Source organism: Pleurodeles waltl, chromosome 10, assembly GCF_031143425.1.
Source record: "Pleurodeles waltl isolate 20211129_DDA chromosome 10, aPleWal1.hap1.20221129, whole genome shotgun sequence".
Taxonomy (NCBI): domain Eukaryota; kingdom Metazoa; phylum Chordata; class Amphibia; order Caudata; family Salamandridae; genus Pleurodeles; species Pleurodeles waltl.
Genome location: NC_090449.1, coordinates 1,062,143,070 through 1,062,157,802, shown reverse-complemented (window position 1 = coordinate 1,062,157,802; position 14,733 = coordinate 1,062,143,070). Strand labels below are relative to the sequence as shown.

At 48.8% G+C, this 14,733-nt stretch overlaps 1 protein-coding gene across 4 annotated transcripts in view; it reads right to left on the bottom strand.

The window, feature by feature from the left end:
- Positions 1–14,733, bottom strand: part of TBC1D5 (TBC1 domain family member 5) — a 1,391,198-nt gene that overhangs the window by 60,996 nt on the left and 1,315,469 nt on the right. For all 4 annotated transcript variants that reach the window (XM_069212078.1, XM_069212077.1, XM_069212079.1 and 1 more), the window contains one exon: positions 13,276–13,355. In XM_069212078.1, the coding sequence (XP_069068179.1) occupies positions 13,276–13,355 (80 nt within the window). The remainder of the gene's footprint in view (positions 1–13,275; positions 13,356–14,733) is intronic.

The window sequence follows — 14,733 nt, the reverse complement described above, 5'->3', positions numbered from 1 at the left end:
GACCCTGGGGAAGCTCCGTAAATGAAGACGAAATATCATCCATCAGAGCATGGATGTACCTCCCCAGAATGCACGTTGCGTTGGTGGCCTTCAACGCCAAACTGCATGACGAAAATATTTTCTTGGACTGCGCATCCAGTTTCTTGGAGTCTCTGTCTCCAGGCACCGTCGGGAAGGAACCAGGCGCTGACTTTGAGGAACAGGAGGCTTGCACCACCAAGCTCTCCGGCGTAGGGTGTCTAGAGAGAAAGCCAGGGTCAGATGGTGCAGCTCGATACCTCCTGGCCACAGCCCTATGAACGGCCGAGGAAGACACCGGCTTCTTCCACACCTCCAACACCGGATCCAGCAAAGCCTCATTAAATGGCAAGAGAGGCTCAGCTGCAGCAGAGGCCGGATGCAATACCTCTGTCAGCAAATTCTGCTTCGCCTCTGCCACCGGCAAAGGCAGGTCCAAAAAGCTTGCTGCCTTCCTCACCACAGCATGAAAGGAAGCAGCCTCCTCCGTATATTCCCCTGGAGATGAAAGGTCCCACTCAGGGGAAGTGTCCAGCCCACTGGCTGTATCCAGACCATGCAGTCCGTCTCCAGAGTCCTCAATCTCTCCCTCCTCTAGGACTCGCTGGTACTCCTGCTCTTCTAAAAGACGGAGAGCACGCCTCCTCGAATGAAGTCTCTCCTCGATACGCGGAGTCGACATGGCCTCCGCCGACGTCGAAGAACGGCGCCGATCGCCAGAAGCATCTGACGCCGCGTCCGGCGCCACAGGCAGCTTCGGCGCCAAGGCAGGAGCCGGAGGACGAGGTCTTGGAGCCGATGGACCAACCGGAGTCACAGGGCAAAATCCTGACATCGACGGAAGGGCAACCTCCGGGGCCGAAACATCCGAAGCCACCGGAGCGGCCACCGACGCCGGCACCGGCGCCGAGCCCACATTCCCAAAAGGGAGAAAGGGCATAAAGGGTGCCGGCCGAAGAGGCGCAGGATCACCCAACGAAAAGGCCAAGGGCCCCGAAGGACCAGCCGGAGCAGCTCCTGGAGCCATCTGCTGAAAGATGGTATACATCGCATTAAGAAACGCGGTACTATCGGCTCCAGGAGTGGGGAAAAGCCGGATACTGGGGTGCCTGGATCGAGGGCGACCCCGACGCCGGCCTCGACGTCTGCGACGCCGGAGAAAACCCAAGAGGCTGCACCACCTCAATCACCGACGCCTGACCAGGCGAAGTCGGTGACGCCGGAGATGGCAACGGCGTCGAAGGATGCGGCGTGACCGTGGGGCTGACTTCCCAAGTCTTCCGACGCCGAGCCGAAGGTGACCTCGAACGAGACTCCTTGCTGGAATGGCGTCGTGAGTCTCTACGGCGCCGGGAGTCTCGATGACGCCGGTGAGACCTTGGCGAAGAAGACTTCTTATGATGTTTCTCCTTCTTCTTTGACTTTGCCATGAATAACTTGGCCTCACGCTCTTTGAGGGCCTTCGGATTCATGTGTTGACATGAATCGCAAGTCGAGACGTCGTGGTCGGAGCTCAAACACCATAGACAGTCGGAGTGAGGATCTGTAACTGACATCTTGCCCCCACACTCTCGACAGGGCTTGAAACCCGACTTCCTCTGAGACATTATTACCGCAGAGAAGACTACGCAGCAGACAATACACTGTAACCACGAAGGTAACAGTAGCTCCCTCGAAGATAACCGTTTCGAATGCACGGAAAAAAGGGAACTGTCATCGGCACGTCGGCGAGGACCTCTTATTGCCTGTATGACGTCAGACGGCGTCGCGTGGGCTAGAGTGACGTCCTCGTCGACGTGCAGAGACTAGTAAGAAGATTTCCGTCGAATGCTGGCGCCATGGGAGTATTCATCAGGTGAGGAATCCACAGGTAGTTGTATCCATCAGAAGCCCGAGTTACGGAGCCAGGCCTGCCTTCTTGCCACCACAGTTGTGCCCATTGCTCTGGCTACCGAGTCGGTGGTATCCAGTCCCGTCTGGATAATCTGGGTCGCAGCAGCCTGGGCATTTGAAACAAAATCCAAAAGACCCTGGGGAAGCTCTGTAAACGATGAGGAAATGTCATCCATTAGAGCATGAATATACCTCCCCAGGATACAGGTTGCATTGGTGGCTTTTAACGCCAGACTGCAGGACGAAAAAATCTTCTTGGACTGCGCCTCTAGTTTCTTTGAATCTCTGTCCCCAGGCACCGTCAGGAAAGAACCAGGCGCTGACTTGGATGAACAGGAGGCCTGCACCACCAAGCTCTCCGGCGTAGGGTGCCTAGATAGAAAACCAGGGTCAGTCGGAGCCGCCCGATACCTCCTGGCCACGGCTCTGTGAACTGCTGGGGAAGATGCCGGCCTCTTCCACACCTCTAACACCGGATCCAGCAGAGCGTCATTAAATGGCAAAAGAGGCTCCGCCGCAGCTGAGGCCGGATGTAGCACCTCTGTTAAAAGGTTTTGTTTAGCCTCCACCACCGGCAAAGGCAGATCCAAAAAACTAGCTGCCTTCCGTACCACTGCATGAAAGGAAGCAGCCTCCTCAGTATATTCTCCCGGGGACGAAAGATCCCACTCAGGGGAAGTGTCCAGCCCACTGGCCGACTCCAGACCACGCAGCCCATCACCCGAGTCCTCTAGCTCTCCTTCCTCCAGGGCTCAGTGGTACTCCTGCTCCTCTAATACACGGATGCACGTCTCCTCGAATGAAGTCGTTGTTCAATAGGAGGAGTCGACAATGCCTCCGCCGAAGTCGAAGATCGGCGCCGATCTTCAGAAGCCACCGACGCCGCGTCCGGCGCCACAGGTAACTTCGGCGCCGACGAAAGAGCAGCTGAAGCAGATGGACCCACCGGAGTCACAGGCCGAAATCCCGACGTCGACGGGATGGAAATCCCCGGGGCCAATCCTTCTGAAGCCACCGGAGCGGCCACCGGCGCCGACACTGGCGCCGAGCCCACGTTCCCAAAAGGGAGAAAGGGCATAAAGGGTGCCGGCCGAAGAGGCGCAGGATCACCCAAAGAAAAGGCCAAAGGCCCAGCCGGAGCACCCCCTGGAGCCATCTGTTGGAAGATGGCATACATCGCATTCAAGAATGCGGAACTATCGGCTCCAGGGGTGGGAAAAGCCAGATACTGAGGTGCCTGTCTCGGAGGCGACCCCGACGCCGGCCTCGACGTCTGCGCCGGAGAAAACACCTGAGGCTCCAATACCTCAATCACCGACGCCTGTCCAGGTGAAGTTGGAGACGCCGGAGAGGGCAACGGCGTCGAAGGATGCGGCGTAACCGTAGGACTGATCTCCCATGTCCTTCGGCGCCGATCCGAAGACCTGGAACGAGTCTCCTTCGAATGACGCCGAGATTCTCTACGGCGCCGGGAGTCTCGATGACGCCGATGTCTTGGAGAAGAAGACTTCTTCTGATGCTTCTCCTTCGATTTTGCCATAAACAGCTTCGCCTCACGTTCCTTGAGGGCCTTTGGATTCATGTGCTGGCATGAATCACAAGTCGAGACGTCGTGGTCGGAGCTCAAACACCAAAGGCAATCGGAATGAGGACCCGTCACCGACATCTTGCCTCCACACTCACGACAAGGCTTAAATCCAGACTTTCTCTGCGACATTATTACCACAGCGAAAGACTACGCAGCAAAAATACACTGTAACCACAAAAGTAACAGTTGCTCCCTCGAAGATAACCGTTTCGAATGCACGGAAAAAAGGGAACTGACGTCCACACGTCGTCTAGGACCTCTTATTGCCTGTATGACGTCAGACGGCGTCGCGTGGGCTAGAGTGACGTCCTCGTCGACGTGCAGAGACTAGTAAGAAGATTTCCGTCGAATGCTGGCGCCATGGGAGTATTCATTAGGTGAGGAATCCACAGGTAGTTGTATCCATCAGAAAGCTAGATTTGACTTTTGCAAATGTAGTAAATACCCTACAACATCTTTTGGAGATGCATGCAATGGTTGAACTTGATTATTATGGCAGTAGCAAACAAATCTTTTCCATTTACTTGCATAGCAGTGTCTAGTGGATGGCCTTCTAGCTTGTCTTATGACCTCCATACATTCCTGTGTGAGGTTTAAGAGTCCAAATTCTAGGATTTCAGGAGCCAAATTGCTAGATTCAGCGATGCTGGGTTTGGATGCCTGATTTGTTGCTTGTGTTGTGTTAACAGATCTGGCCTGTTGGGTAGTTTGACATGAGGTACTACTGACAGGTCTAGTAGTGTTGTATACCAAGGTTGTCTTGCCCATGTTGGTGCTATTAGAATGAGTTTGAGTTTGTTTTGACTCAATCTGTTTACTAGATATGGAAGGAGAGGGGGAAAAGCGTATGCAAATATCCCTGACCAATTCATCCATAGAGCATTGCCTTGAGATTGCCGGTGTGGGTACCTGGATGCGAAGTTTTGGCATTTTGCGTTTTCTTTTGTTGCAAATAGATCTATTTGAGGTGTTCCCCAAATTTGGAAGTAAGTGTTCAGGATTTGGGTGTGAATCTCCCATTCGTGGACCTGTTGGTGATCCCGAGAGAGACTGTCTGCTAGCTGGTTCTGGATCCCTGGAATAAACTGTGCTATTAGGCGAATGTGGTTGTGAATTGCCCAATGCCATATTTTTTGTGTTAGGAGACACAACTGTTTTGAGTGTGTCCCCCCCTGTTTGTTTAAATAATACATTGTTGTCATGTTGTCTGTTTTGACCAGAATGTATTTGTGGGTTATTATGGGTTGGAATGCTTTCAACGCTAGAAATACTGCTAACAATTCGAGGTGATTGATATGAAACTTTCTTTGATGTACGTCCCATTGTCCTTGTATGCTTCGTTGATTGAGGTGTGCCCCCCACCCTGTCATGGAAGCATCTGTTGTTATCACGTATTGTGGCACTGGGTCTTGGAAAGGCCGCCCTTTGTTTAAATTTGTTCTGTTCCACCATAGAAGCAAGATATATGTTTGGCGGTCTATCAACACCAGATCTAGAAGTTGACCCTGTGCGTGTGACCATTGTGATGCTAGGCACTGTTGTAAAGGCCTCATGTGCAATCTTGCGTTTGGGACAATGGCTATGCATGAGGACATCATGCCTAGGAGTTTTAATACCATCTTTGCATGTACTTTTTGTGTTGGATACATAGCTTGTATCACCTTGTGAAAATTGTGAACCCTTTGTGGACTTGGAGTGGCTATCCCCTTTGTTGTGTTGATTGTCGCTCCTAAGTATTGCTGTGTTTGACACGGCAGAATGTGTGACTTTGCATAGTTGATGGAGAAACCCAGTTTGCAAAGGGTTTGTATAACATAATCTGTGTGGTGTGAACACTTTGTTAGCGAGTTGGTTTTTATTAACCAATCGTCTAGGTACGGGAACACGTGTATTTGCTGCATTCTGATATGTGCAGCTACTACTGCTAGACATTTCGTAAAGACTCTTGGCGCGGTTGTTATTCCGAATGGCAACACTTTGAATTGGTAGTGTATTCCGTTGAATACGAACCGTAGGTATTTCCTGTGCGAGGGATGTATCGGTATATGGAAATAAGCGTCTTTTAGATCTAAGGTTGTCATGTAGTCCTGCTGTTTCAGTAGTGGTATTACGTCTTGTAACGTGACCAAGTGAAAGTGTTCTGATTTGATGAAGGTGTTTAATGTTCTGAGATCTAATATTGGTCTCAGAGTTTTGTCCTTTTTTGGTATTAGAAAGTACAGTGAGCAAACTCCTGTGTTCTTTTGTGGACCTGGTACTAATTCTATTGCGTCTTTTTGCAGTAATGCTTGAACTTCTAGTTGTAGAAGGTCTAAATGCTGTTTTGACATATTTTTTGTTTTCGGTGGGACGTTTGGAGGGAGTTGGAGAAATTCTATGCAATAACCATGTTGGATAATTGCTAAGACCCAAGTGTCTGTTGTTATCTCCTCCCAAGATTTGTAGAACTGGCTTAGTCTTCCCCCCACTGGTGTTGTGTGAAGGGGTTGAGTGACTTGTGAGTCACTGCTTGTTTTGAGGGGTTTTGGGCCCTTGAAATTTTCCCTGTTTTTTGGGGAATTGGCCCCCTCTGTATTGGCCCCGAAAGCCTCCCCTTTGATACTGTCCCTGGTAGGTAGACGGTGTTGTTTGTGAGGTGCTGGCTTGTGTGGCTTGACCTCGAAACCCTCCTCTGAAAGTAGTTTTGCGAAATGTGCCTCTGCCCTGCGGGGAATAGAGTGCGCCCATGGCTTTAGTTGTGTCAGTGTCTTTCTTTAATTTTTCAATTGCAGTGTCCACTTCTGGTCCAAACAATTGCTGTTCATTGAACGGCATATTGAGCACTGCCTGTTGTATCTCAGGTTTGAAGCCGGATGTGCGCAGCCATGCGTGCCTCCTTATCGTTACAGCAGTATTTATAGTTCTTGCGGCTGTATCTGCTGCATCCATAGAAGAACGGATTTGGTTGTTGGATATGTTTTGTCCCTCTTCAACCACTTGTTTTGCCCGTTTTTGGAATTCTTTTGGGAGGTGCTCGATGAGATGCTGCATCTCGTCCCAATGGGCTCTGTCACATCGCGCTAGGAGTGCCTGCGAGTTGGCGATGCGCCACTGATTTGCAGCTTGTACTGCAACCCTTTTCCCGGCTGCATCAAACTTTCGGCTCTCCTTGTCTGGAGGTGGTGCGTCGCCTGATGTGTGCGAGTTGGCTCTTTTACGAGCTGCTCCTACGACAACTGAATCTGGTGTCAGTTGTGATGTAATAAAAGCAGGGTCTGTGGGTGGTGCCTTGTATTTCTTCTCCACCCTTGGGGTTATTGCTCTGCTTTTAACTGGCTCCTTAAAGATTTGTTTAGCGTGCCTTAGCATTCCCGGGAGCATAGGAAGGCTTTGATAATTGCTATGGGTGGAGGACAGGGTGTTAAAAAGGAAGTCATCCTCGATAGGCTCTGAATGTAGCGATACGTTATGAAACTCTGCTGCCCTAGCTACCACCTGAGCATACGCTGTACTGTCCTCAGGTGGTGAGGGCTTAGTGGGGTACGACTCAGGGCTATTGTCCGATACTGGGGCGTCATAGAGATCCCATGAGTCCTGGTCATCTTGGCTCATGGTGGTATGAGCTGGTGATTGTGACGGAGTCTGTGCCGGTGATATATGAGTTGCCGGTGGTGGAGAAGGTGGTGGAGTTACCTTCTTTACCACTTTTGCTTGTGGTGTTTTTTCTTGTTGTTGGAAATCTAGTTTCCTTTTTCTTCTGATTGGGGGAAGGGTGCTGATCTTCCTTGTACCACTTTGTATAAAGATCCGCTTTTGCGTGTGATCTACAGCTGTTGTTTGTAATTCCTCCTCAAATCTGTGTTTTTGAAGTTGGGAGGACAGTGATTGTTCCTCTGAGTAGGAACTGGCTTTCGGTTCGGTTGCTGGGCGTTTTGGCACCGAAACCGTGTCTTTTGTTGTTTTCGGCTCCGAAGAGATTTTCCTCTTTTTCGGTGTCGTACCGTCTTGGCGTCGACCATCTTCGGTGCCGCTATCTCTGTGCCGAGCAGCTTCGGTGCCGCTGTCTCGGTGTCGGCCCTTTTCTGCGGCAGTTTCTCGGTCCCGAGATTGCTGCATGCCTGTGTCTCGACCTGAGTCGGACGATCTTGGCATCAGCTCGCCCTTTTTCGGTGCCGATGGACGGTCACCTACTTTATGGGTTGAGCCATGGCCTGTCGGCAGTGGCGTCCCCTGGGCTTTGTCTGTTTTTCTGTGTGATGCTTGTTTCGATGTCTTACTCACGGTTTCTTCGACGTCGAATTCTTCGGAATTCGATTCGTGGATGGAGAATGTTTCTTCTTCTCCCTCTTCCTCGAACCGTTGTTGTCCTGTCGGCGTGGACGCCATCTGCAACCTTCTGGCTCTTCGGTCTCGGAGCGCTTTTCTCGACCGAAACGCTCGACAGGCCTCACACGTTTCTTCTTTGTGCTCGGGTGACAGGCACAAGTTACAGACCAAATGTTGGTCTGTATAGGGATGTTTACTGTGGCATTTAGGACAGAATCGGAACGGGGTCCGTTCCATCAGTCTCGATGTTGCACGCGGTCGGGCCGACCAGGCCCCGACGGGGGATCGAAATTACCCCGATGGGCTACCGGAGCTCTTCAAAATTCGGTGTCGATTCTAATCTAACCCGATACCGAACGAAACAATACCGACAAATTTTCCGTTGATTCTGACTAACTTTCCGACCCGAAACACGGAGCGAAAAGGAACACGTCCGAACACGATGGCGGAAAAAAAACAATCTAACATGGAGTCGACGCCCATGCGCAATGGAACCAAAGTAGGAGGAGTCCCTCGGTCTCGTGACTCGAAAAGACTTCTTCGAAGAAAAACAACTTGTAACACTCCGACCCAACACCAGACGGCGGACTATGCACAGCATGTGTATCTGCAGCTACACATGCCACCAAACACCTATTTACTCCAGTGCAGGAAGCCCTAGCTCCGGCTCTGGCACGAAACCACACAAAGGACAGGGGAGTGACCACCCTCTGTCCAGCTCCTCCCCTAGGGAGGTGCTCAGAGCTCTGCCAGGTGGCCACTTGATTCTGCCATCTTGAAAACAAGATGAGCAGAGACCCCTGGGAGCCTCTGACTGGTCAGTCAGACCAGATTAGTGTCTCTGATGCCCCCTGATAGGTGGGTCACTCCAGAAGCTGTCCAACCCATTATCTGGGTTACTTAAGGGCTTCCCTGAGGGTGGAACCCCAGATTCGTCTGTAAGAGCAAGATTCGTCAGCAAGTCTCTTCTGCAACCTGGACACCGGAACTGCTGTTGGACTTTGTCGGAAACCAAGAGAAGACTGCAACTGGTGAAGGGGTCCTACTGAAACTTTGTCCCTGAGCATTGCAAGGACTCTGCAACCTCCTTGGCAGTGTATCCTCCAGAGTCACTAGCACTCTACCTGCACTTAGGAAGCAGGAAGGAATCTCCCTTGGAGTGAAGGAGTCACTCTCCCTGCAACCGCAGGCACCTCAATGTCAATAACCAGTTTGTGGATCCTGCTATCCCATGGCCTCTTATAGGATCTACAATACAGTGGTGGTTCTGTAGCTCTACAGAGGTCTGACCTGTCTTCTTTGCAACTGAGAAGTCTGTGGTCCCTCGTTGGAGCTGCTTGGCGAGAACCCCTGTGCACTGTGTCTGTTTGTCATTGCCAAGGCTTGTTGGCTCTTTAGTCCCAAGACCTCCTAGCGCCAAGAAGCCCAAGCCTCCAGCATTACACCACTCCAAGAACAACATCCTCCCTGCAACATCAGCGATGCTGACATCCATCTTTGCTGTGCCGCTGAGGCCTCTCTGTGACTCCCTGTGCCCACTGCCAGTGGGGTCCTCCTAGGTTCTCCAAAGATTCCTGGTGGCTCTCCTGCTTGCTGAGGACTGGCCATGACTTACCTACAAAGGTTAGTTTAGTGTTTGTGTTATATTAAATAATACATTATTTTTCTAACACTGGTGTGGTTCTTTCTTGTGTGTCCATCACTGACTGACCTGTGTGTTATTTGCTATTGCTTTACACCCTCCTGGATAAGCCTTAGCCAGAACTCTCGAAGGAAAGCTGTGGAGAGCAGCTATCTGAAACCTCCTACACTACCACTAAGGGTTGCCTGGACTCAGTACTGGGTGATTCACCTATAGGCGTACATCATATCCTGAGTCAGCCTCCTACAGGGGGCAGTCTAGGCACCTGCACAATAAGGTTAATGCTAAGACTCTGTACCATGACTTTCTGGGGGCGGGAGAAAAGTGCAACCATGCACCCCTAATCCTGCAGGAGACCAACCCTGGAGGCCTCAATGCAGCTGGCTGACTGGGTATTTACACATTAGTGTTACTAGCCTCTCTGCCCCTTCTCTCGGTGTGCAGTTCCACAGTCCTGATGGGTGGGTTCACAAAAGCCTTATTACTTTAGTTGAAAGATAACAATTTGGGTATTTGAATTTTAATCGTTGAGAGGTTTAAGAAGAGAACATGTAGTGTCCATGGAATGTACCGTAATCTAAGTCTTCATACACCACAGTTCAATAACCAGCTCACCACTGAAACTAGTAACATGTTACTACCACTGAAACCAACAGTACTCTTTTTATCCACATGGTTAGGATGAGAGGCCGCATGACCTGACGAGGGTTCTAAAACGGTGACCAGCAGGTTAATGTTCATTCCGCCAGTGGGTGCCTTTTATAGAAACTCTGACCTACGCTTTTTTGTATAAACACTTGCACTGATTTCACGTTGTCTAACAAAGCTCCATCCACCCATCTGCTTGAATGATAAGGACATCTGTGCACAGGCTGCTGAGCCGACCAATAGCCTTAGACTTCACCCTGTAGGCCAAGGCATGAGGGAAAAGCTCCGGCCTCAGTCCATCCCAGAGAGAGAGGTCCTCTGAATGGAAGGGATGGACGGGCCACCCCTCCTCGGATGAGAGGAGATGTCAAAAGAGTGCTTTGGTCTTTCACTACTGAGGGTGTTTTTCTTCACAACCCACATAACCATGGCCAGAGAAAAACCAATCAGCACAGCCTGGAACACTTAGAACCCATGTTTCTGCAAACTATTGAAACAGCCTCTAAATTATAGACCATCAAAATATCCATCTCATCCCCAATCGCCTTATAAAATTATCAGCTTAATTTAAATTCCTAAATCCCCCCCCCAATTTATTTCCCATCTATTGCAGAAACGAGTTCATGTTACTATTCCACCTCCAATCCATGTGTACCTGGGAGCTAATGCTGAATACTGGGCTCAGTGGAAGTCAAAATAATGTAGAGGATATTCTCCCTATTGTTGATATTTACTACTGTTAGTATTTGTTCCATGCTCTTATATCCTATGTTTTTTCACTCCATTGTCTCCCATGGTCCCGAATCAGAACCATAGCTAACTACATGGAGTGGCGGCTCTGGAGGCCAAGAACAAGCTTTATCCAGTACTTCAACGCTGAGTATCTGAACCTGAGATTGAGGGAAAAATGTGACTGCGGGAGACGAATACAGGGAGAAGAATGATCTTGAAAGTAACAAAACAACACCACAAGGACCAAGACATGAATATATATACACAGATGATCTACCCTAACCCTGAGGTCCTACCCTAAGCACAAAGACTTACTTAAGCCCAAGGGCCTGCCCTAAGACCAGGGGCATGCAGTATTCCTGAGGGCCTACCCTAACCCCAAAAGCCTGCTCTAAACCGAGGTCCTACCCTAGAACAGATGGTATATCCTGACCCTTAGGGCATGCTCTGACCTGGGGGCACGCGCTAACCTTGAAGACCTACCCTAGCCACAAAACCTAGCCCCAAATGTCTACCATAGCAATGAATAACTGACCTAGCTCGAAAGGCCTATGAAGTACCAGAGACTTAAATTTACTTTTCTGCTTCTGTGGACCGGTGCTAGGAAGAGACTGCAGGGCTGAATAAATTGCCAACTACAACGCCAAGGAATCAAACTTTCACTCTTTATTCTTGGCGTAACTAAACTAAGTGAACCTGGGAAAATCCTTAGCTCCCTGTGCTATCCTACATTCCTTTAGTCACTGTAGATAAGAGTGGATACAGTGCAGTTCAAAACCAGTTTAAAGGGATAAAATGTGTTTTAAGAAAACAGTATTAAGTGCTAAATGAATTCCAGATGTTACTCTCGCTTCCAGATAGAAAGCAAGCCACAAGCATTGTGTCATCTCCATAATCTCCTAAAATGCTCTAGGCACCCACTGCAGACCAGCAACAGAATATTGCCCTAATTTTCTTTATGATGCTCCATGTGCCTGTTTTATAACAGCAAGACGCGCTGGAATATGGTTTTTGTTTACTTTATGATGCTCTGGGTGGAGACATGGGGATGCTGTCTTCATCGACTCTTACGAAGGTCATAGCCCCTGCTTCAAACTGTCCAACGACACAAGGATGTTGTCTTCGTTTCCGTTTACAATGCTGTAGCAACTGCTTCAAACTAGCCAGTCATGAGGATTTTGTCTTCATTGTCTTTTGAGGCTCTATGGGAAGTCATCTTCAAACTTTCTACCAATGCTCTATGCACCTTCTTCAAAATGACCAATGGACAGGTCTTTAATCACTCTTACAGTGTTCATCATAAGTTTTAGGAACCAACCAATGGATGAGTTTTTTTTGCTCTCAGTCTTCTACATACGTCTTAAGGGCTGCCCAATGGACAGGTCTGTATTCACTCTCAAGGTATCGTACTTTCATCTTAAGCGCTGCCCAATGGATGGGTCTGTATTCACTTTCAAGGTGTTCTACATTCATGTTAGGAGTTGACCAATGAATTGGTCTGTATTCACTCTCAAGGTGTTCTACATACCTTTTAAGAGTTGACCAATGGATGGGTTGTTATTCACTCACAAGGTGTTCTACATACCTTTTAAGAGTTGACCAATGGATGGGTCTTTGTTCACTCTCAAAGTGTTCTACATACCTCTAAGAGCTGCCCAATGGAAGGGTCTTGATTTGTTCTCATACCTCTACATACCTCTAACAGCTGACCAATGTGCAAGTCTTTATTCACTCTCACAGTGTTCTACATACCTCTAACAGCTGCCCAATCGACGGGTCTATATTCACTATCAAGGTGTTCTATATACGTCTTAAGAGCTGCCCAATGGATGGGTCTTTATTCACTCTTATGGTGCTCTACATACCTCTTAAGAGCTGGGTCTTTATTTGTTCTCTTGCCTCGACATACCTCTAAGAGGTAATCAATGGATGGGTCTTTATTCATTCTCAAAGTGTTCTACATACTTCAAAGAACTGACCAACGAAGGCATCTTTACTCGCTCTCTCTTTGTTCTACTTAAGGGCTGAACAATGGATGGGTCTTTATTAACTCTCAGTGTGCTCTACACATCTTCCGAGCTGACCAATGGGCGGTTTTGTATTCACTCTTGCAGTGCTCTATACTCTCTTAAGCTGTGAACAATGGATGGGTCTTTATTCACTCTTGCAGTGTTCTATTCTTCTCTTAAGTGTGAACAATGGATTGGTCTTTAGTCACTCTTGCAGTGTTCTATACTCCTCTTAAGCTGTGAACAATGGATGGGTTTTTATTCACTCTTGCAGTGTTCTATACTCTCTTAAGCTCTGAACAATGGATGGGTCTCTATTCACTCTTGCAGTGTGCTATACTCCTCTTAAGCTCTGAGCAATGGGTGGGTCTTTATTCACTCTTGCAGGGTTCTATACTCCTCTTAAGGGTTTTGATTTTCTCTTACAATGCTCTAATTACCTGCTTCAGTCCAGCCAAAGACACCAGGATGTCGTCTTCCTTCTCCAGCTTTTCCTTCAAAATGACGTCCTGAATATTCCCTGAAAGAAAGAAAACGGAGGTTGGTGAGGTCTCGACAGGTTGTTACAGAAGCAACGCGTCATTTTTCACAGGAGTTTTGGAGATTCGAAGGAAGCAAGAAGATGGTGACTGCACAAACCCTACCTCCGGAACGGGTACTGGCTCTACTGGGAGCTGAAGTGACAAGAGCTGCTTGTTCCACTTGTTTGGTGTAATGACCTCTGCACCAGGAGAAAACAGTAGTTGTGGAGAGAAGCATGTGCTGCGTTCAGATTATAACCCTGCCCCCTCCAACGTAGCAGGGAGAACAGACGATGCACCCCTCAGACCACTGCCTGCTCTCCACCAAGACTCCAAGATGTCCTCACGGATCCTCAAACTTCAGCCCCCGCAGATATTTATCACCTACTCAGAAAAGATGGTAGATATCTGTGTTTAACTCCTGGAAGCAGGGTGAAACCTGCATTAAAAGACCCGAAATTCCAGGTGCAGCAAGGAATGCTATGGAGTTTAACCCATGATCCTACTTAATTCTGGGATGGGTGGGTGGCAGCGGGGTGAAGAGGATTGTTAATGCCAGCATCTGTATCTCTCCGCGGACATAAGTGAGAAATAAGACCAGGTCCTAATAAGCAAGTCAGAGGTAGATTTACGCAGTACTCAAGGAACAAACACCAATCAGAAATTGCCTGCTGCTTCCAGACCTGTAAACACACACACTGTCCCAAAATGTGCCCCGCGATCTCAGATCTACTCGCAAGGTCTCCCAGTGAGTGGCCGGTATCATACAAAGAAGATAACATGAGCTGAAAACCCATGCGCAGTGTGTGTTTCCAGCTCATGTTTGGAGGCTGGACACTGCTGATGGTCAAGTTTTTTTTTTTTTTTTGCAAACTTCCCAAGACATTAGTAGAAGCCTTTGAAGCATTTGCTCTAGGATTGGAGGGGATGTCAGGGGTCAGTTCTCGGCAAAAAGCCCCTCTCTCTCCATGACCCCATCGTCTCATGCCTCATAAAAGCAATGGACTTACTCCTCTGCCCCCTTTACAGTCTCTGTACCTTTAAGCCCCCATCTCCTCGCAGCCAGTGACATTTATGTGAAAGTTGGCAGGCATGAGGTTCAATGTCCTCCACCAGAGATTCTGTCCTGGTGGCTCTTGGCTGGATTGGAAAACAAAAAAAATCAAAGGAAAGTTTAACAAACAGTAAGGAGAAAGCCTCCTCTTTGGACACCAAGAGAAACACATTGAAGAGAGCAAACACAAGCCAGCACTGGAGTGACAATATGAACAAAATGATGGAAGCTCTCACAATCGAGAATAGCGCCATGGCCTACAGGAAAATAATCCTGGAGAACTCTGTGCAATAAAATTAGGCCACCGTGCTATGATTTCCAGT